Genomic DNA, 23,026 nt, shown 5'->3' on the forward strand with positions numbered 1-23,026 from the left:
TCAGCATCTTTTGCAGTAATTTTTTATTTCAGAGAGATGAGAAATTTAATATGATGCAGTTATTTTCCTATCTCTGCTTCTCTACTGTGCTTAGGCAGCTGTAGCAGAACTGAATGTATAGAGTACAGATTTGGTTTGACCTAATAGTTCATCTGTCAATGTACCGTGGGATTAGCATGAATTACAGGTCAATAGCGTAGTTAGAATGGAGACAAAATGTAAGTGATCAGTTGCAGCAGAGACTTGTCACTGTGACAAAGGAGCAAAGCCCTCTCTTGTAGGAAACTTGGCATTCAAAAGCTGGGGGTTTCCTGAGGTTGATTTGAAGTGGTATCGATATAAGAAAGTGCATGGCTTTGATTTGAAATGTCAGCTTTAAAAATAACTTTTTTGTAAAGTGATTTTGAGTTCAAGAGGTTCCACATTCTTCATGAAGTCTTGGTATTCAGTCTGCTATATGCTCTAATTAATTTTATTATCTTGGCTATGAATTAACTGATAACAAAATTTGCTATATTAAAGCTACCCCATGTCACAGAAGGTTTAGCAGTAGAGATTTGAAAAAGGTCTTTGCTTGAACATCTAAAGCAACGAGTCAATTTTTGTAAGTGAATGACAAATGGTATTGGTAGGAGTGATGGTGTGAACGGCAGGACCCGTGTCACGGATGTGTGTGATGACAGGATCTGTCTGATGGGGGGGATTTTTCTTATGCAGTCTCACTGCTTGACCCCTGGAAAAAGCCACGTACAAGGCCAGTCGTTAGAGAGCACGTTTGGGTCACGTGCTGTCCCAGGCGCGTCCCCCTCTGGAAGTGACCGAGGGCAGCTCCCCCGTCCTGCCCGGCTTTGCGGGGACAGTGTCCAGCCCGCCGTGCCCTGCCCTGCCCCCGGCACTCCCCGGCCCGGGGCGATAAATGCGCGGCGGCGCGGGCGCGGCGGGGCGATGGAGGCGGCGGGCGGCCGGGCGCTGCTGGCCGCCGTGGGGCTGCTGTCGGCGCTCAGCGCCGCGGGCACGCTGTTCCTGCTGGCGCAGTGGCGGGAGCTGGGCGCGGCGCTGCGGGAGCTGGAGGCGGCGGGGAACGGCTCCGTGCGGGGGCTGCCCCCCGCGCCCGCGCCCGCCGCCCGCACCAAGCGCAGCCGCCGCGGGGAGCGCGCCCGCGGCCAGGTGCGCGCCGAGAGCGACGAGATGCTGATGATGCTCACCTACTCCATGGTGCCGGTACGGCCCCGCCGCGCTCGGGCCGGGGGGCGGGAGAGCCGGGGCTTGTCCCGCCTGCGGCCCCGGGAGCGCGGCGGCCGCGCCGGGCGGACACCCGCGATGGCTCCGGCCGCGGCGGCGTCACCTGGAGCGAGCGCGGTGCTCTGCATCACTGCCGGCTCTGTGAATGCTGGGCCGCGGAGCTCGCAGGGTACCATCCGACTTTACGAACGAGACTTACACAAAGGGAGGGAGGATGGGGGTTTAGTGAAATCCCAAAATTTCGTTGCAGTACGTTCCAGTTTCCAACGTTCCCGGTTTTTAAAACTAACCCCACTAACAGAGCCCCCGTGTGTTTTGCGCCGTTCAGCATCTCAGCCTGAGACACTGGACATCACCTGCCATCTCTTTGAAACTGATAATGCCCTTCCAGTAAGTGCTAAATTTGAGGTGCTGTTTGATGGATTAAGAGAACTGTATGTCCTTTCTCTGATAGAACAGCACAGCTTTTTGCACCTCGGTGAAAAGATGATATTGTTCAGTAGGAACTAATATAATGTAGTTGAAAAATTTTGAAGAGACTGAAAAGGTTTTGAGTTTTGAGCTAGAAGAAATGCAAGAAAAATATTACTATTGAGAGAACTTTAGTGGAAACTGTCTCAGTAAGGATTGCAGGTCTACGTGCACAAAAGTGTAACTCAGGCTCTTACTCATGCACTAATGTTGCTGGTTAAGAAATTATTTACAGAAAATGCCTCTTCAGTCACATTCTGATGGCATTTTTCTTAATGAACTATTGCAATCCTCATTTTACAGTGATAACATCTCCATTAATATTAGGGCTAATGAAAGTGTCAAGCACAGGTGTTCTAAAGCATGGAGTCTTGATAATTACATTATTTGGGTTATACAATTTTTTTTCGATGTCTTTTTATTCTTACTCCCATCAAACATTTTTCATTCTGGCCACTGCACAGTGTGTAACTGTATGCAGAATCATTTGCTCAAGGGGAAAAGAGTCCTTAGAAAAATATTCAAGCACCCCCTCCTCCCACTCCTGCATTTCTGTATTTTGAATCAAACTCCCACTAATGTAAATTGAAGACTTGGCTGCTTTTGTAGTGTGAGACAAAGTTCCTCAGAGTTGGTGGGATGACCCCTGTGACACTGGTGGCCCCTGCTGAATGTGGGCCTGAACAGAGGCTTGGTGAGCAGGTTCTCTCTGGCAGGGGAGGCACTTCTGCAGGGCCACTGCAGGTATCAGTGTCCTACTGCTCTGCACAGCCCCTGCTCGGGACACAGCTGCTGTGCCCACTCTTCATGAATCTTTGAAATAACCACAGGCAGCAAAAATCATGTTAGCTCCGATAACATGAGCATATTTTTTGTTCAGGGCCTCTTATTTAAGTATACGCATATTTATTTTGCAAGCGAGGAAAAATAGGAAAGTGGCAAATCTGCTGCTGCAGAAAGGCTGATGGGAGGGCAACAGGCCAAGATTCAAAGTGTGATTTAAGACAGTGCAAGAGAAGGTGGCACCAATTATCTGAGTAATATTTCATAGTTTAGGGGTTTATTTTATTTTTATTTTTCCACCATTTCTCCATGAGAAAACTAAGATTTTAGCATTTAAATAAGATATTTTTATCTGTAGCTTTTCTTAGTGATGATGCTGGTTGTGAATAGTATCTTTCATAGCTAAGCTGGAAGTTCTGTCACAGGCTATTTGCACTTCTTGAGTGCCATGTTTTTTGTCACCTGAGTTGCACTGACTGGTAAAAGTAGTGCTGCTGAGATAATTGGAGGGGCCCAAAGCAAGTTGTGATCACTTCAACAACCTCAACAGAATGATTTAAATTAAAATGCAGTTAGAATTAGAGTGCACATGGACAACATGTATTTTACAAATTACAGGGTAGGAGCCAAGTGTTTTTGAGGAGTGGGAGGGGAAAGAAAACAAGCATATTCTGATATTCAAAATCAGTTAGCACTTCTCAGCTAATTTAAAATGAATCTGAAATTTTAAATGTACTGTTCCAGTACAGTCTGGAATCAGTACACTCTCAGCAGGTATCAGACAGAACGGGAACTCATTGTCAAATATGGTTTGGTTTTGCAGCAAAAGGATGCTTTCCTCTAAACTAATTGTCCTCTATTTGAGTCTGTTAGATTTAGCAGTTGAAACTAATGATGTATTAATTTAGAAAATAATGATTGAGAGTGGCAAATAACCTTGCTAGGATTAAACTTCAATCTGCCTTTCAGATTGCCTTGCACTTGTTCCTTCTGCCTTTTGGGACTAGTGCATTCCATTAATTTCTATTAACTGTAGAAAGAGTAACTGCACAAAGATCAACAAATGTGCAGCTCTGGGTAAATGGTTCATAAATTATCACTCATTGCACAGCCATGAAATAGTGACCTTTTATTTTCTGGCTATAAACATTAGACTTTCCCATAGAGAGCTGAGGGACTTCCAGAGATCATGGTCATAATATTTCTGCTGTTTGTTTTGATGAGTCACAAAATGTTTTAGTGTTAACTCTGATTATGCAGGACATGTAATGTGAATGTTTGCTCAGCCAAGAACTGTATTTTGTAAAGATGACTCCTCTATTGTAAATTTTAGTCTACTCTAGATTAAAAGCATCTTTATGAATGTGTTTTCCAGCTTGATTTAATAAAGACTTGTCTTTTTGCTTGAATTATTTTGAATGGATGAAGGTCCATTTCAAATTTGCACATCTTGGTTATTCAAAGATAAGAAATTGCTTACTTGGAACACTGGTCATTGTTCTCCCTTTCTAATTCTTTCTCCCCTTCTAAATGCTTCATTAGAAAAGTTTCCATCACTTTATACCAATATAAAATAAAATTGAATTTAGTTTTTATTGGCTGATAATTGGATTTTAATACCTTCTACTGACAGAGTCCATGCATGGACAACCACATGTGTTCCAGTAATGTGTGAAATTTAATGGCTAAGTGATGTATGGAGTTTTCTGCCCAATATTTTATTCATATTTTCAGTAAGGATTTAACTGATGTCTATTGAACAGAGGCCTATGAGAGAAACACTGCCCAAAGAGATGGATGGTGTCACAGTGTTACAGTTTTCTAAATAGCTTATTCTAATAAGCACAGAGGGCCAGTTGTATCTTTGGGTTTGGAATTATTTCTGTAGGTAAAGTGAACTGGATACTTTTATGAAATACATTGTTTTCAACTTTAATTTCTTTGCAATATTAGGTCCGAGTGATGGTGGATTTGTGTAACAGCACAAAAGGGATATGTTTAACAGGTATGTTTGTTGCCTTAAGCATTACACCTATGTCACCTCCAGGAACCCAGAAACAGTGTTTTCAAAGAACCTGAGGTCAATAACGGTGTCAAAAACCTGCTATTTATCAGAATTTTAAAACAGATTATATGCACCACTTTGGGACTTATCTGTACCCTCTGAATATAAATGCTGGAATTTAAGGAGCTTAATTGATGCTTCTTTGAGCCATTTCTCTTTGATGTAATTTTCATAAGCAAATCTTTTAGGCTTGGGTGTTTCAAATACGAGTTGAGGTTTAGTCACAATATTTTTTGCATATGTCACACTTCAGGCCTAACATGGGAGGAACATGCAGGGGGCAGAAACTTGCTCCCATTGTTCCAACTGCAGTGGAGCAGTGGCACTTAGTGAAGTCACACGTCACCAGTGAGGACCTGGAGCTGCTGATGTCTGAATCATGAGAGGGTGTGGAAAGTTTTGTGGGGTTTGGTGAAGAGTGTCTGGTCGTAGCCAATTTAAGAGCTATGGTCCAGCTTTGAGGTCTGTCACAGAAAGAGCTGTGCTCCTTTTGGAAATGAGAAGATTAGAAAGAAGCCAGATTTATGAGTTTAAGAAAATGCTTCACTTGCTGTCTGGTTTGAATTTTCAATAAGGTCCATTTGACTCAACTGATTAAACACAAATGAGAACTACCAGTGTACACACAGATGTTAATATTTCTGGAGCTGAACATCAGTTCTGATTGCAACAGTGGCTGAACCACAGACAATATAAATTTTGGGTTTTTTGGGCTTCAGACTTGTAAATTCATGTTACTTGGTGCCTTTTGCACCTTTTTCTCTCTTAACACCATTACATGAGGCTTTCTCTGCTGTAGGCCTCAATGACATTTGTGGCTTTTCAAGCACCTTTCTTCTGCATCTTATGCTTGTACAAGGAGCCTCAGCTTTAGGGATGAGGAAGTTATTCAATGCTCTAATGGATGTAACATAGTGTGAAAGAAATACCCATTTACTGGAAAACTGGCAGAAAGATGTTAACTGATTTTACTGCCCATACTGATTAAAAGGGATGATTCCTATAATGGTATTGTAAAATGATTTTCACTTTACTCATAATGCTTCATAATTAATGCCAAAAATTGTCATCTTTAAGGAAATCTAGTAATTACTGTTATTTTCTGTTGTAAGAAGCTTGGTTGAAACAAGACAGTACTTTGGCTGGATAAAAATGTTCACAGAGTTAATTTGGTTCTTTAATTGCAACTGTCAACTTTGTATTCTCCAAGTGGTTTTCCATTTTTAAAATTTTTAATGTGTACTGGGGATCACAGATGAGGAATCAGAGACATTGTTCTGGTTAATCTTGCTTTACTCTTGCCTGCTATGCTTGCTTCACTTTAGAGCCCAACATCTAAGCTGTCTAAGAGAGTGAGACAGATTTTGCTGTATTACAACTTGCTGAATGACTGAAGCAAGTCCAATTTTTCAATGTACCAACCAGTTTCTGTGGGAAGCTTGATCCAGACTGGATAACTATCACATGTGAAAAGTCTGACTGTCTATATGAATGACAAGACTTTTTTTTTCTTATTTAAATAGTCTGAGTCCTGAACTGCAATGAAATATCTGTAAAACACAGAGAAGAGTGGCATGTGTTCTTAATGTGTATTTCCAACAGGATTTTCAATTGTGGCATTCATCAGCATTGTAAAGCCAATATTCTTCCACTAGAAGAGATTTCTGAAGAACACTTAAATAAAGGAAATATGACTGTGAGGTGTCTTGCACCCATGGCTTTGTGAAGGCACCAAAGCCCCTGACAGGAAGGTTAGATTGCAGAGGTTGTTGCCAAATCTTTATCAATTGAAATTTGAAAAAAAGCAAAATATGTTTATGTAAAGGTGTTACTCTTTTGGCAGGTCTGAGTTACTGCTTATGCTCAGACATTTATAATACAAAGCAGTTAAACAGATAGATGCTGATTTTGAAATTGGAGGGATTTTCTTACCCTTTTCCTGTTCTGATCTAGTACTAATCAGTTCAGTTTGGAATTGCTTTGTTTTCTTGCTAGGTTAAACTCACCATTTCTTCTTTCTTGTGTTTTTTTTTTTTCTCCTTGTTATAGGCCCCCCAGGACCCCCAGGTAAGACACGTGGAGAATTGCAGTAACATTTGGGGGTAATTGAAACAGTTGCTGGTACAAAACATTGAAATACAGAAATGTATCTTTCACAAAATTGTCTTCTTGCTAATTAGATAAAGGGAGGGTTGAATGACTGCCTGCCTTTATAATGCTTGTATTTAAGTCAGTTCATGCCCCTTCTGAGAGAGGGGAGGTTTTAGACATTTTAATTTTCTAGTGGAGGGAGTAGAACATTTGATCAAAACCAAATTAATATGTTTAAGTAGCACCTAGGTGAAGAGATGAATTTATATATTAACTTCCCAAGGAAATGGATATTTTAATTTAACATTAAAACCATCTTTCTAAAAATATTGATTACTGATTACACTCTCCCACTTCCCCCATAACTTTTCCTCCTTTCTTATTGAATTCTGTCTCAGTTCTCACTCAGGTGGTTGCAAGGCTGTGTTAAGAATGGTTACTTGTTTTCTTTCTGTGCCGCTTAACTTGTGAGTCTGCTTGGAATAATTCCCTGTATCAGAAAAGTATGAGTTCTGTTTTGCTGGGGTTTAAATAGATATATAAACATGCTGAATGTAAATATAGTAAATTTCAGGGTAACTTGCATTCAACAGTGAAAATTCATCTATGCTGTTTGGTTTGATCAGGGCCTCCTGGGCTGCCTGGCTACAATGGATCAGATGGAATCCCAGGAACTCCAGGACAAAAGGGAGAACCAGGAGTTAATGGAAAAAGAGGAAAAATAGGTACAGCTTCCCTTCATATTAGGTTACAATGCTGCTTTGAAATCCAAAGAAATTACAGCTATCCAGCTAAATACAGGTGAAAAATATAACTAGAGTGAATATGGTTTGTAGTAAAAATATTTATTAATTGGTGCTTAATACTGGAGCAGTATTAAGCACCATTGCTCTTGATACTGAAATGGTTTTTATTTCTAGGTTTGCCAGGACCAAAAGGTGATCAAGGACAGAAAGGAGAACCGGGAGAAATGGGTTTACCTGGCAAGGATGGTATGCCAGGAGAAAAAGGTGCAAGAGGATCCAAGAGAAAAAAGGGGGATGCAAACAATGATGTGATATTAGAAGGTATGGAAAACTGCTCTTGGGAGCTCTTTTGCAACAGTGTACTTGGCAGAAACAGATATGCTCCACTTCTGAAGCATGAATGTGATCTGCAAGGGCAGGACCAACATGTGCAAATAGGGTTTATATACACAGGGAAGTCTGAGTATTGCTATGCACAGATTGTTCTCTTTGCAAGGCAAGTCTTCACAAAAACCTTTCTGCTGGGCCTTTGGGGTGAAGCATATGCGAATTTCACCCTTTCCAGAATGCTTTCATACATTTGACTTCCTCCTGCTCCTTATTTCAGTGTAGTTTTATTTTTCTATTAGAAAATGAGGGGCAGATTTCCACTCAGGAATACATGAAGCAGCCAAATATAAACTGTGCAAAATTACAGCAGTGTAGCATCTGAAATTGTAACTCTCTGATGGGGCTGTAATCCAGACAGATAAAATGCATTGATGTCCTACTCCTTGTGAAGCTCTCTCTGGTTCACCTTTAAACAAACAGCATTTCATAGAGTTTATTGCACCATATTCTGTACTCAGGAACCTCTTAAGAAAGAGAGAGGCTGTTCTGTGGATGTCCTGTGGGACACGTACAGTTCTCTGCAGGTTTCCTGCTGCCTGGGGAAGGGCTGTGCCCTGACACTGAATTTTGTACCCAGGTGCAAAAGGTGAGCCTGGACCACCTGGGCCCCCTGGACCTCCTGGACCCCCAGGGCCTCCACGTAAACGTAAAGGTAAAGCCAATGTGGAGCTTCAGGAGAACATCTACGGCAGCAAATGCACAGGTTAGTGCTTTCCAGTGTTCTTTTCCATTAAACCAAGATGAAACAATTGCTTCAAGGCTCAAAACAGCAAGCATGGGTTTAGTTTTGCTGGCAGCACTAAAACTGCATAAGCTTAAAGCTGAACATGTGCTCAGGTGCCTTACTGAAATAAGGTTTGTGTAAGGCAGCAGGCTACCTTCATGTTAGCCTTTTAATTGTTTTGGAAATGCTCAGGCAAAGTATTTACCAATGGTGTTTTCTATTAGGTGGGATACATTTGGAAAGTAAGAGAAATGCAGCTGAAACTGTAGGCTTTTAAATAATGAATATTTAATTTTAGATGTGAATATGAACTCCTGATTCTGGACATTGAAGTGTCAGAACAGAGCCCTGAGAGCCTCCTTACAATGAACAGGAGAGACCTGGAGCAGAAATCTCATCCTGTTTGAAAATTCAGAAATGCATGATCTGTTGTATGAGATAATTGGACCATTTTCTCAGGTGGCCTCTTTTCAAGTGTTGAAAAAAACTGAAATGCTTCAGAGGATAAGCTCTCTGATGGATTTCTGATGGATTTTAAATTGCAGCAGGAAAATGGCTGTTACACTCAACTCTGTAAAGATGAGATCTTCCTCAATGAGCTTTTATGTTTTATGACTCAACAAACCATGAGATCTTATTATCAAAATTCGATGAATAATCCAGATTTTGTAATTAAATATTCTTTATTCTTTCAAGGAAAGAAAATACATATGCTGAATTACAATTGTAATTAACTTATTGCATAAGAATACAAGCCTGGCTTTTTCAAAATAAATTTTGAATCTGGTAAAACTTAATTTCTTCAAGAGAAGAGAATAATTAGTTGGAAGTGCAGGTATATTTTTTCTCTCTGGTACTTTAGTGAATTCTGGAAGAAACAAAACATCTCTGCTCCATCCTTCCCACCTTCCCCCAACAGACCAAATGAATAGTTTTAATGACTTTTAAACTCCATTAACTCTCAACCAGAATATTTTATGATAGGAAGCAGCAGGATATTTATCTTGGTTTTTGATGGGAAGAAAGTAATGAAAATTTCCCATAAGAATCTCTGATTGAAAACTGTCTCTTTAATTTTAGTTGCTTTCTGATCCATGCAGCTGGAAGTATTGCAAATATTCTCAAAGGCAAATAGTGCAATCAGCTCTGCTACAAACACTGACCTGGCCCTTGGCTATCCTACAGTTTTAGATAAACTGCTGTACAGGGAACTGCTACTTCAGTCAACTGCATCTATTAGACTCAACCCAAGAAAAATCAACTTGTGCATTGCAATTTATAATTTCTGCTGAGTGATTTTGTTTTTTGAAATATTATGGAAATATTTTGGGATCAGAAGCTGGAAGGGGATCTCGAGGGATTGGTAAATTCTAGCTGTAGGCATTCAGCTTACCATGGCTGGGTGGACTGTTTGTGCCTTACTTGGAGATACACTGTGATCACTTGCAAACTTTCAATGTCATCTCACCAAATGCCCTAGATAATGGAAGGGAGAAATAAGTGTTGTTCTTACTCCATCTTGGAGTAGTTTTCTTCTGCATGAACAAAAGGAGGATATGACCTAAAGGAGAAAACAACAATGCAGTATTATCTGTCCTTTCTTTCCTGAATGTCACGGTACCCTTTCAGCATTACTTTATATTTTTTTCCTATTTTTAACTATCTTTGTCACTTAAACTTCATCACAGACCTGTAAATCCTAGAAACATATTAGAAGGCAACAATGAAAATGGAAGCCTAAAAATGTGTAGCCTGTGTGTAAAGCAGTGTGAAATGCTGGAGATTAAAGTTAAGAATGGAATTAGAAATCAAGGCTACAATGAAACCAGCAAAAAGATGAGAACTGTTCTCTGTGGTTATTCATTCTAAGCAAACTGAAATTTGTCACAATGTTTTAAGGGCTGAAGAGATACCTAGCTCTAAAGAAAATGGTCCATAAATAATTTAATTCAGGCATTGTTTTAACAGTGAATGCTAAGGGAAAATCCAGTCAGCTAATCTTTAAATTGTTGTGAGGTGGGGAAAAATATTTCCAGGTATTTGATTCTAATGTGATTCTAACCATTTCTATGTGTGTAAATAATATAATGTGTCATTTCCTTAGTATTTCATCCTGCTTCTTTAGTGGCTGGCATGGGTGTCAAGCTCATGCATTATGTACTCGGTGCATGTGTTACTGCTTTATTGCTGTCTCGGGCGTGAACAGCATGAACAAAATCTTCTGTGTTGCCTACAGGATCCACCCTCTCTTCTGGTCTGTGGGGACTTGTGCGTGAAGGTTTTGAGTTTAACAACTACTCCTTCCCAAGAAAATGCTTTTTGTCTTACTTCTAAATCAGCCATTTTCCAGCTACCTCACCTGCCTGAAGTTATCTCATGAAAAGGGCAACTCTCTCTTCCTAAGTGGCTACTGAGGAATTCACAGCTAAGGAACTAAATCTAATTAGTTACTCCTCAAAGTTGACTGTCAGCCTCAACACTTCATTTCCTTGGCAGAAGTGAGAGCAAGTATTTTCTTATCTCATTTTTGACCACACCAACCTAAGCATTTTTTTTTTTTCCAGATGAAGCAAAATCCCAGTTATTATTCCTTTATTTTAATGGAGTCACTGATGTGTCCATCTGTCATGTCCCACAGGGTAAAACATGTCATTTTTCTCTTTCTCCCTCCACCCTAGATGAGAAATGTGATGTACCGAATGATGATACCCTCGCTGGAAAGGCTGAAGACAGAACTCCAGAACCCCCTTCAAAAAAAGCTGGTAACCTGCTACAAAGTGTGACTCGAGTGCTACTTTCTCTCAGTGTCACAGATCATGGACATGTGCTTTTTTCCCACTAGAACGTGTCATAAAGTCTGTAGGAAGTCCTGATCGCTTTGCCAGTGTACAGCAAACGTTTGGAACTTGGATGAGGGAACCTGCAAACATAAGTGATGAAAGGATTTGGCTCACCATGCATTTTTCAGGTATTTTTAGTAGTAGTCACTGACCAAAAATCTGTTGTTATCCTGACATGGCTTCCTTAATCCTTTCAACCTAAACTTGTAAGAATGATGAGTTTTTACCCACACCTTTTTCAGAATATTTTCCATATTACCTGTTTAATACTCGACTATACATATGGTTGTAGGCATTTGTAGTATCTTTAGACATTTTCAGAGTCAACACCGGATTTTTAAAATAGCTTGATGTTTGGGGTTTTTTTTTTTACTAAATCCAAGTTTAAATGTCTATTGTTTGTGGCTTTTTATCCTTCTCTTTCAAGAGTTTCTATTTCCTATGGCTTTACTTTCCTAAATATTAGCTCGGAGTTTTGCCTTTTCATTTAGCTAGGCGTGAAAATGAGGCAACTGCTGCATAAGCTACATTTAGAGCAGGAAAATGTCCAGGACCTAAGTGGGAAAAGGAAATATTTCTGCATACACATCAACTGTGTTCAGAATGAGGACCCATTAGGTCTGTAGGAAGCAGGCTCTTGATCATCTTTTCTATAGATTACTTCTGTGTGTTTCTGTATTCTTTTTTCACATTCCAGCAAGTTGAATCACTATTGAAAACACAAATACAATTGTTTGTCTGGTAGTTGATTGAGATGGACTTTCAGTAGAGACTGAACTTTAGTATGGAGATCTCAAAATTAGATGAACCAAATGATAGTCCTTTTTTCAACATGTTTTCCTCTCTGTTTAGGAAACTATATAAAAGAATATGAAAATTTCAATGCCTTGCTGAATGACAGCTACAGGACCATAAACATCTCAGGATTTTTCTATGGATGTGGTCATGCAGTACAAAACAATCATCTCTACTATCATCAGGGAGGAACCAATTACATTCGGAAGTAAGTCAAAGATAGTTGGCTTAAGGCAAGTGAAGTTGTGAAAGGAGGAGCAATGGGATGGAGTGCCAGAGCTGAACCTCAGAAAAGCAGACAATTCTCCTTGTAACATTTTGTATTTCTTTTTGGTCCTACCTAAACAGGAAGAATGGAGGAATGGTTCAGAGCTCTTTCCAGAACAGAACAACTCATTCTTTCCAATCTGTAACAAGAATATGGGCCACCAGCCTTCCACTTTGTGTGTGCAGATGTTGTGGGAAGAGGAAAACTGGGAGAATAGCTCAGGACCACTACTCTGCTGTGACAATTCTTTAGGCATTGTTCAGTCCTGTGTCTTAGGGGTTCACCTCTGCAGTTACCATGTCATAGAGCAATAGGTCCCCAGGATGAGCAAGATGCCATGTGCAGAGAGGACAATAAATTCTCCTCTTGGCTATCCTGGGATCCAACCAGGTAGATCCAGGTTCTATTGAACATTACTTTGCTGTGGGTGTTCTTCAACTTGGATTCTTTGCTGTGTTCATAATCACAAGAAAGAAATGAGAACTGACTAAGGAATTTGGGTACAGAAGAAAGGATTACATTTCGAAGAATAAGCTGTGCACCTACCTGCGTCTGAGTCAGAAGTGGTTCAGCTGCAGTGTGGGAGGTGTAGGTGGGTGGTTTTGTGACCGTGGCCTACTCATGAAACTTGGCTTTGCAGAGCCCTTGCTGTGCTCTGCTCTGGCTGGCAGCAGCAGGGAATGCTGCTGGCACAGAGGGGTGCACTGAGGCACCTGCTGAGGACAGGGCGACCTGGAGAATTGCACATTCCACCAGGGGAGGAGTGGCTCCAGAGTTTGATTTCCTCATAATAAGACGTTTCTATTACTTTCCTGATATATCTCCCTGAACTAGAACTGAGAATAACATCTCTTATTTTACTTTCTACTGAGGACAGAGACAAACAATACAAAACAACCCCAGAATCTCACCTTGTGGGAAGAGCCAAAGACAGTCCAAGGGCAAGTGAAAGATTGCTTGTGCTTTCAAGTTCTTACACCACTCTGATGTCTGAGCCAAGAACATTTACTGTACTTTGATGTCTGTTCCCAAGCAGGTGTGAGTGCTGCCTTCCTATATTCATGTGCATGCCAAGGAATGTGAGCAAGCTGCAAGGATTCTATAATATTTATTCTGCCAAGCACAAGCTCACTTTTTGGCAGCCTCCTTTAAACATCTTTTGGCTTTTTCTCTGGTAGTCTGCAACTGACCATCACTGTCTAAGCAATACACAGCGATAGGGCAGAGATTCCTCACCTTTGCTTGCATACTTTTAATTGGGAAATGCCTTCATGTACAGATGAACACAAACTATTTGTGGAATTTTCAAATTCTCTCAGGGAGCTGCTGAGAAATGGCCTTTCTGTTCTGTTCTTCACTCTGAAATGATTTACCTTCAGCACAGACAGAATGAGGCATGATAGATTCTATGACATTGAAGTCCTTAAATTTGGGCTCCATAAAAGCTTCTGGGAGTTGTTGTATATTTTTAATGGAAAGTATAGGTGAAGATCTGGTTAGTCCATTTTGCAAATGTTGAAAAAACATTCAAAAAGAGCTTCTTGTTATATCTAAAGGCTGGTAAAACTAGGTTTGTCTGAACCTTGGCAGGTTTTCTCATGATGGTCAGACATCTAACATTGTGATAGTTTCATTCTTTTTTCTTTGTTTCATAACATGCTTTACTATATCTGTTATTTTTGATTGGCTTTGTTGATATTAGTGATCAGAAAAGTGTTTGTAGCTTGATTCCTGGTGGTTGATGAAAGTACTACACTATGAAAGTACTACACTATCTTGTCCTTTACCCCAAGATATCAGAAGATTAAAGAATTTCAGAACCATTTGGAAGTCCAGGCTGGACTGTCCCTGACTGGGGGAGCCCAAGAGAACCTGGGAATTAAACTTCACTTTTTTGCTCCCTTCCAGATTTTAATCTATAAATAACAGGAAAAGATATGGTGTCGTGTGCTGCAGAACTTTTGTATTTCTAATGAATCTTGGGGTGCTTTTTATAGAAAAGAATCCTGAAAAAAATCTGCATTTCTGACCGACTAGTCCTGTTAAGGTCTATACTTCTAGTCCTTGCATGAGGTTATTTATAGATGTGAAAGCAATTAACAAGATTAACAGGATTGACACATGTATTTCTCAAATCTCCTCCAGCCTTTAACTGTTTTTTTTTTTTTTTTTTTTAATTTTTTTTATTTTTTTTAATTTTTTTTATTTTTATTGCATATACATGCTGCTGGAATATGGAATTGCTGCAGATGTGAGTTTTACAAAAGCTGAGGGGAATGATCTAAGTTGGGTATTCCTGATTTTTCGAATATATGCTATCAGTGCTGCTTAAACAGAAAGATTATTCTTCCATAATTGTATGTTCCTGGATCTGAACTGTGCCTGTGATTAAGCCTATCTTTTCAGAAAAAATACTTGCAAGTGTAGCAGATTCCTTTATTAAGTAGTATTTTTCCTTCCTCTATTTGAAGCATGGAGCTACACAGTGAGAGAGAAGTCAGACACCGAAACGTGCTTCTTTGCAGAGGGCATTATTTAAAAAGATAAAGCCATGCTCTCCCTGCCTTTGCTGGAGCCCAGTGTTATTGGGTGATTAAATGCTGACAGCAGATGTGTCTCGGGAGGAGCTGATTACCCTCCTAAACCAGTACAGGAACGTGATGTAGCTGCTCACTGCTCCTGCCCCCAGATTATCCACCTATTAAGGAATCTCAAGGAATAAAAACAATTTTATATATCAGAGATGGAAGTATTCAGGCTGTCCCATTGAGGCCAGCATAAGGTCACAATTTTGGCTCTGCAAAAGTAGGATTTTAATTCCTTTGATGTCTACTTGAGTAAACCACCGCATTATCTGGACTGTTTTCATCAGAAGGAACTGCAAGACTAGGTGAAGCTGCCCAGAATTCCTGCTGCTTTGATCAATCACATTTTCTTCCTTTAGCTCCCACCTAGTCCATAAGCAAACTTTTGTATAGATTCCATTTCCCAATTTTGCACCTTCACCTGGTATTGAATTATTTTTCATACCCATTCCTTTTAGTTGCTTCTTTCAGCTTGGTGATAATAAATTTCATCGACTAAATAAAGTGAAACCTACCAAAAGCAAATCCATGCTCTTGTGCACCTTTCAGATTGGTTATGACTTGGTAATTTTCTCCTGGTGTTTTGGAAGGTTCTTTGACAACTTAATCTTAAAAGACATCAGAATGCTCCTTGAACAAGTGCTTTTAACACCACCTCTATCAGTGATTCACCACCCTGTGTGTGTGTGATGAGCTCTGATCACCTGTACTGAATCCTTGCCATATCTCATTTCAGATGTGGGCTTGATAAAGACTCGCTGCACACCCTGCACATCAAAAAGGCCTTACACCAGGGCCGGAACTACCTCTTCTCTAACTCCAAGACATATTTCAACATAGCAGTGGATGAGAAGGGTCTTTGGATTATATATGCCTCAAGCATTGATGAAAATATAATGGTAGCAAGCGTTGATGAAGAAAAGTTCTCAGTCAATTGGCACATCAATACCACCTATCCAAAGTCCAAGGCTGGTAATGCATTCATAGCACGTGGCATTCTGTATGTTACTGACACTAAGGACATGACAGTAAGTTTTGCTTTTGATTTACTGAAAGGGAAGCAGATTGATGCAAGGTTTAAGTTACGGTCTTCACAGTCTGTTCTTGCTATGCTTTCGTACAGTCTGCGAGACAACAAGTTGTACACGTGGGAGAATGGAAGCTTAATGGTATACCCAGTCCGTTTTGGCAGATGAATATATTTTCACATGCCACCTTTGACTAAAGGATCTGTTTAAAGCTCTATGACATACACATGGGGGTCTCTTCATTTGGTATAATTTTCTGTTTGCTGATGGTAGTTTGTGAGTGTGTATGAAAGGGAGATCAGGTACCTTTGTATAAACACACTTCAATTACATAGGCCATCCTCATCTTTTTAAAAAATTGTTGTTCACTATTGCAGATGGCACGCAGCATAGACATACTTTTGTTTTTCCTGTTAGTCAGCTGATAATTGTGTCTAATGCACATTGATTATTCCATAGTCATGTGCTCAGCAGAGACTATTTGTAACTTTTATTTACAATCATCCTCTCTGCAATCATTTTCTAGTGATGATGGTCTAATATAAACATCTAAATAATGAACTTTTGTGTACAAATACCTTTGTCACTTTCATTTAATTTCCATGGATTCTGTGTGACCCTTTTTTCTGGACAAAGTTTTAAAGCTGTTAAAAAACGGGAATGGAAATACTTGTTTAAATAGGAAAAAATGCAGAAGCTTAAAATTTGACAAGTCAAATCAAGTGTTAATAAAAGCAAAATCCAACTAAAGGAAAATGGGTATAATGACATTAAATATAACTGAATAGACATGAAATGTTTCTTTAAAATAAAGACATAACCTTTATGATTAAAATTTCATTTTTAACAGTATTTGAGTTTCTTGTGTTGCTGCAGACTCTTCCTTGGCTCTCACTGCCATGCAAACTATACCAGTATAACTTGCTTATAGCTATTTAATAAGGCATATTAATAAAATAAAATGTGCCCACATTCATTCACACAAATGAAATCATAAAATGAAAGGTTATACTTTTTTGCTGCTATTTTTAGAATCATCACACTGCTTAGTGACTTAATCTGTTGTTAACCATAAGTCTGAGACTGCCAATTCACATTCAAATTTTTGAGTTAAAGGTAAGAAATAATAGGAACTTTTTAATTTTAATTTTGTTCTGGCATTTCAGATTTCTAAATTTAATGGTGGAACATAAAGCTCTCCTGTTGTTTTATGTATCTAGATTTAATATCATGCTCTTGCAAAACCCCTACCTGAACTTTTAAGCTGCCTGTGCATATTGCTAAAGTTCATGGAGTGCACTCAAATACTTAGAAGCAAAGTGTTATTTAAATCCTGAACTGCACTGAGCTGTTTAATACCTGTGTGATCCAGGCCCTGTTGAAGGGATTAATGAATTTGGGAATGTCTGTGCCTGCAGAAGCTTGTTTAGCAAATGTGCTGGAGGAATCCCTCTGCTGCAGCTAAGCTCCAGTGTGTGGCACAGGGATGGCTGGGCTCTTCTCAGGATACTTGCTGTTATCACTAAGGCCTTGCATGCTAAGGAGAGAGATGCAGAAGGGAACAAAAAATCGTGATTAATACTTTGAACTAGTTTATATATCAGAGCTCACAGACTAAAAATTCTATCTATACCTGTGTGACACTTCACACTCCAGAGCTACAGTGGGCTGCTTGTGACTTTTATGGAGGGTATGAAGGTTTTGCTGGGTAGATTTTTTCATGTTTGTTTGATTGTGGTGTTTTTTCAAAAATTGAATTGCAGTACTAATATCACAATACAGCTAAAATACCCCTAAAGTCAGCAATATACTCGGGCAAATACAGTTCAAGTCACATGTGACATTTTCTAGATAATGTACCTATCTCAAAGCATGGTAAACTTCTGCATAACATTGTTGAAACACTTAGATCAATCTCTTGGAGAAGGAATAGCAAGGAAATTATCCCTCTTTTCTCTTCTTGCAGCTGTGGAACTTAATTCTGTTAACCTTGCACTTGTCAAGAACAGCTGAAAATAAAATGTAAACAGCTAATCTTTTTTATTTCAGTACAGTCTGAGGTCAAGTTAAAGCTAACTCAGGAAGTATCCACTCAATGTACTGGAGATTCAGATAAATCTGTTTAAATACAAGGAATAGTTCTAGAATGGGCTGTTTCATGAAATAAAAGTAATTTATTTAACTTACAAAGGGAAAACTAAACAATGACATTTACCCTTCCTTCTTTTCATATTTCTCCTACTTCACAAGCTGCAATTTAAAATCACCTTTGGAGAAAGGTGCTTTTTATTCTAGTATATCTTACAATACAGCACAGACATCAAAATTTCATTGGAGGAATAAGACAGTTTGTTAACATTTAAATACACAGACATCCATTCCAGTCCTTGAAGAACATGTTTTTCGTTTACAACAGAAAAATACATCTGACAACGGTAGCTAGTTATATTACAAGCAAACAATATTGAACTCTGCATAGTTTATACAATATACTCTGGTAATAATTTAATTACCAGTTTTATCCACTATTTACTAGCTGGCCACATAAAGCCTGACATTCATCTGAAATGTGGCATTATATGTTCCATTGGTATTCTCTTAACAGCTTCATTTAATGAAGTATTTTCTGGACAAATGATTTTGAAACTCAAAGCTGACTAGAATGCTGGATGTCTTCACTACAAACATTTAGTGCTTACAATACATTCCTAAAGTAAAGGCAGGTGTCCAATAGAAAACATAGCTCAGAAAGAAAGGAAAATACTGTGCAAATTAAACCCCATCGCATTTAAAAATGTATTGATGTGCAAGTTACAGTATCAACTGTGCAATAATACTAACTGGGAAAAGAATCTCAGCATAAAATGATACATCTCTCACAGTACATCCTTGATTGCACATGTTCCACGGCGTTTGCATCCATTACACTTCCTGCAGAAATCAAATACACTGAGTACCCTTAATTAAAACTAAACTATTTTACAATGAGAAATTGTATACATGCTTCATTTAGCAAGAAAAACTGGAATAAAAGTAATCAGAATCACGTCAGAAATGCTTACTGACTTGTAGAGCCACAGTGCTTGTGAAGTGACTGACAACTGTCAGGATCTTTACAACACTCACAAAATGCAGCTTGTGGGTTACTGAGCAATAACCCCCCCACGACCAACAATACTGGGTTGAATTCCTTGCTTTTACAATCCAGTACATGCATTTCCTCCCCAGTGATCCTTATGGGCATATTCAAAAAACACCTGTTGTAAAAGTGTTGGTTTTCTCCCCATAATACTTAATGCTGCAGTAACTGATTTGAAAGGAAACACAATGTTTTCTTTCCACAGTGCGTATCACTGTGTTTTTAGCTACTCATAGGGACATTATAGAAACCAGGATTAGCTCACAGAATGCTACAGAATGTCAAAAATGCCTGAAGGTACATTGAAAGCATTGGGAAGAACCCTCATTTTCAGTGTGCCATCTGCTCCACAGGAGAAGATACGATTGCCTTGCACAGTCTCAATCTGGGTGACACCAGCACCAATATTTCTGAAAAGGGATTGCTTAGCATGTTCATTTTTAAAAGAATGAATTAAATTGTAGCCGGTCAGTCTCCACACCTGTATCAAAAGAACGACAAAAGGAGATGAATATTAAAGGATTTGTATTTTTCCCCCTAATGTTTCAGATTCCTGGCTGTTCTAAACTCTATTGAGAAAGATAAAGGATATTTTTTGTTGCCTCATTGCAACAATTACTACAAGTCCAAGAGTCTTGAGAGGCTGCTGATGCAGTGTAAGGCTGCCTTACTGAGGACCAGCTGGGTATTAGGCAGGGTGAAGCTTCCCTATGTTACCTGATCAGAGTCCTTCTCCCAGCAGCCCCCCAGGAAAGCTGCAGAAATTGAAAGGTTTGCATTTTCATTCAAGATGACTACTGACAGCTTTTCAGCAGCTGGAAATACTTTCCTGCTAAGGAATGCTGCAGAGAGTAAGCTGCATAATTAATAAGTGTGCAGAGTGGTAGGAAGCACAGCTGCCTGTTGTGTCCTAAGTAGCAGGAGCCTCAGGAAGGCCAGGCCATGAAAGCCCCTGTAAAGCAGTCATCCAGAAAAGGAAAGAAACTGTATTCACCTTCTCTTTACCATGTTGTATTTCCTTCCCTTAGTATTCAGGTAAAATGGCCCTTAAAACTAGGACTGTATTTCTGTGGTGGCTTTTTTTTTTTTTTGTGTGTGTTTGTTTGTTTTGTTCATTTGTTTTCATGTTGGTGTTTGTTTCTTGCTACTCTGACCTCTCAGTAGCTGTCTGGGGCTACAGCATCAGAAGAAAAAAATAGCGCTTGGTGATACAGGAACTTTACACAATGTTGAAGTTGCTGAGCGCCCCCTGTGTTACAAAGAAATGTCCTACAGCAAAGCCAGAATATTTTTACGTGAGAGAAAAATAGAGGTAAGATTTCAGAATCGTGCGGTTTGCTTTATCCACTTAAAATCAGTCTCGCAACCTTCAGAAGACTATTCTTTAGAGGAGGAAAAACCTACTTGCTTTTGAAGCCTACAAGTACATTTCAATTTACAGTATAAATGTAAAGCAATCAGGCTATACATCAAGTGTAGGTTTGGGGTTTTGAGGATTGTTTTTGTTTTGTAATTGCATTTCTCTGGCTATTTACATAAGACAGTACACTACTTCAGCCAAACACCCTCCTCCAGAGCCCAGCTCCTCCATGCCTTACCTTCATGTTGCCTTCGGCCGAGCCCGTAACAAAATAGTCCTCGGAAGGATCCAGCGCAAGGGCCTTAACAGCTGACTCGTGTGCTTGGAAGGTGAAAAGGACTTGCCTCTGTCTGATGTCAAAGATGCAGATATATCCCTTCCTACCTCCAGAAATCAGCAGTTGATGCTTGGGTGCATACTGAAGTACTGTGGCACCGTGGTCATGACAAGTGAAGGCTGAAGAAGAAGGATGTCAGAATTTAATAGATTTGAAACTGTAAGTAGCTCTCAATCTTAAAATGCCTATCTTCTATAAATTGCTACCTGGATATTTTCTAACTTTGCAGACACATTCCTATATATGGGTAATATCTTATCAGCTGATAGCTTAGTGCTCTCATAAGAAATACCTAGATCTAAGGCGCAAGAAAGCATGATATGCAGTCTAAGTTACTTTAGAATACAGGGTCATGCCTGAATTTAAAATTTGAGAAAATATAAAATTCACTATATGAAGTTCAGATAAATTCCTGATTTAGAAAAAGTATACCTGATCTTGAGCAACCTGGTGAGCACCCGGTGAAAGGTGTCCCTGCCCATGGCAAAGGGAGTGGAAAGAGATGATTTTTAAGGTTCCTTCCATCCCAAAACATTCTATGATGTTCTTTCTTCATACTTTTCCATATAGAGCAGATTAACATCATGGCAGAGAACATGCAGAACCAGGTGTATGTATTAGTGTGCAGCCCCAAATGCACACACAAGCTGTATTTCCTTAGTCAGTAAGAAGCAGAGGTTTAATTTTCACCACAGTACTTACCATGTATAAGACTGTTACTAGATGAAACCAAGGTGTCCCAGAGGCACACATTTCTGAGGGAGAAAAAACCAAAATCATTATGGCTTATTGTCAAGTGACTCACGGGGTGACGTGACTTCAAAATTGCTCACATTTTAAGTCGGTCTAGAAGGCAGAATAGAACACTCTGCAGTCATTGGAGAGCATTTGCAAAGAACGAAGAGTTTTAATTATTTTCTTTGCTCTTTCATGCTCCTTAGTGGAACTATACCTTCTACCCTTAAAATGTGCTCTGATCAAAGTTTGTGTCAAATAATTATAGAAGTTATTCTTTTGAGAGAAAAAGAATTATCTTGCTTTGCTGAACAGATTTCTACCCCCAGCAACAGCATCGTGTCAAAGTAGTTGCATTGGGAACACAACCTGAAGAAACTGGTTAATTATTGACCACTCCTCACACAAACAAAACTTGGAAACAAGCAATTGAAGAAATGATATTCAAAGAAATTATCCAGCAAGTTCAAGCTGTAACAAAACTTTAAACAATGATCCTTAAAATGTCAGCCACACATTAATGCCCATGAGCTTAGCAAGTTAAGGGAGATGAAAAAGTAGTTTTGAAATTCTTCATTGTTTCTTTAAACAGACCTGTTATCATTGGATTGTCCCGATGTAGCAACTAGACTTGATGAGGTTATAAATGCAAAGTCACTTGTGGTTTTACTGTGGCACTGCCAACTCTATTAAAAACAAAACAAACAGAAAAGTGCAATCTTACCAGCTGTTATTTGCATCAAAAGTAACTACTGTCAGTCTGATGTCAGTGATAGCAAAACACAAAGAATCTTTGAAACAAAGCTTAAAAACTGACAGTTTGAAACTGGGAATGGATCAATGGATTAAAATCCAGTATAAAATGAAAAATACTACAATAAGTGACAAAGAACAAATCTGCACATAGTGTATGACAACAGCCTGAGTTTTAAATTAAGCCTGGTCTTCAAGTTAAGAAGCAGTAAAATGTATTGGAGAGTGTATTTTTACTAAGTTTTGGGGTTACAAAGTCATTAGTTGTGGCACTGATTATTATTTCAACACCGGCAATGTCGAAGGAGTATTTGTAATTACACTGTAGCTTATGGTTATGGTGCAATTGGTTTTGCAAAGATGTATCATTGAAACTCTGCAGTTCTTTTGATGAAGTGTGCCAATTAAAATGCAGCAAAATCAAATATGTCTCATTAAAGTCATATGCTCTGGGCATGTCCCAAGTTTCAAAGACTTTGCTTTTCTCTACACTAATAATAACAATAACAACATTCTGTTTACTTACCAGGTAGGGCTTAGGATTTGAGGTGGTTTGGTTTACTTGCCAAATACTTAGAAAACCTTCACCATCAGCAACACCACACTGCAAGGAATAAACTGCATTTATTAGCATGACATGGTGGTTACTGGATGCTTCATGCTAGTAAACTGCT

The 23,026-nt window shown here is 39.2% G+C and overlaps 2 protein-coding genes across 5 annotated transcripts in view; one reads left to right on the forward strand and one right to left on the reverse strand.

Moving 5' to 3' along the window:
* Positions 1-710: 710 nt before the first annotated feature.
* GLDN (gliomedin) lies at positions 711-16,880 on the forward strand. Its single transcript, XM_038146787.1, has 10 exons — positions 711-1,221; positions 4,450-4,501; positions 6,611-6,628; positions 7,279-7,377; positions 7,573-7,719; positions 8,366-8,491; positions 11,191-11,274; positions 11,355-11,480; positions 12,205-12,355; positions 15,737-16,880. Exons 1-10 carry the CDS (start codon positions 712-714, stop codon positions 16,194-16,196), a joined length of 1,773 nt encoding a protein of 590 aa, XP_038002715.1. The 5' UTR covers position 711; the 3' UTR covers positions 16,197-16,880.
* Positions 16,881-18,177: 1,297 nt separating this feature from the next.
* DMXL2 (Dmx like 2) overlaps positions 18,178-23,026 on the reverse strand; it is a 48,096-nt gene continuing 43,247 nt past the window's right edge. For all 4 annotated transcript variants that reach the window (XM_038146786.1, XM_038146784.1, XM_038146785.1 and 1 more), the window contains 5 exons: positions 22,879-22,956; positions 22,194-22,285; positions 21,567-21,619; positions 20,766-20,983; positions 18,178-19,648 (listed from right to left, as the gene is read on the reverse strand). In XM_038146786.1, coding sequence (XP_038002714.1) covers positions 19,439-19,648; positions 20,766-20,983; positions 21,567-21,619; positions 22,194-22,285; positions 22,879-22,956 — 651 coding nt within the window. In that variant the 3' untranslated portion in view covers positions 18,178-19,438. The remainder of the gene's footprint in view (positions 19,649-20,765; positions 20,984-21,566; positions 21,620-22,193; positions 22,286-22,878; positions 22,957-23,026) is intronic.

Source organism: Motacilla alba, chromosome 10 (genome assembly GCF_015832195.1).
Source record: "Motacilla alba alba isolate MOTALB_02 chromosome 10, Motacilla_alba_V1.0_pri, whole genome shotgun sequence".
NCBI classification, from domain to species: Eukaryota; Metazoa; Chordata; class Aves; order Passeriformes; family Motacillidae; genus Motacilla; species Motacilla alba.

Bases quoted from the DNA above. Each gene is read 5' to 3' on its own strand.
- GLDN (XM_038146787.1), top strand. From the start codon at position 712: ATGCAGTCTCACTGCTTGACCCCTGGAAAAAGCCACGTACAAGGCCAG. The intron at 7,378-7,572 runs GTACAGCTTCCC...TTTTATTTCTAG, and splicing joins TGGAAAAAGAGGAAAAATAG to GTTTGCCAGGACCAAAAGGT. The intron at 11,275-11,354 runs GTAACCTGCTAC...TTTTCCCACTAG, and splicing joins ACCCCCTTCAAAAAAAGCTG to AACGTGTCATAAAGTCTGTA.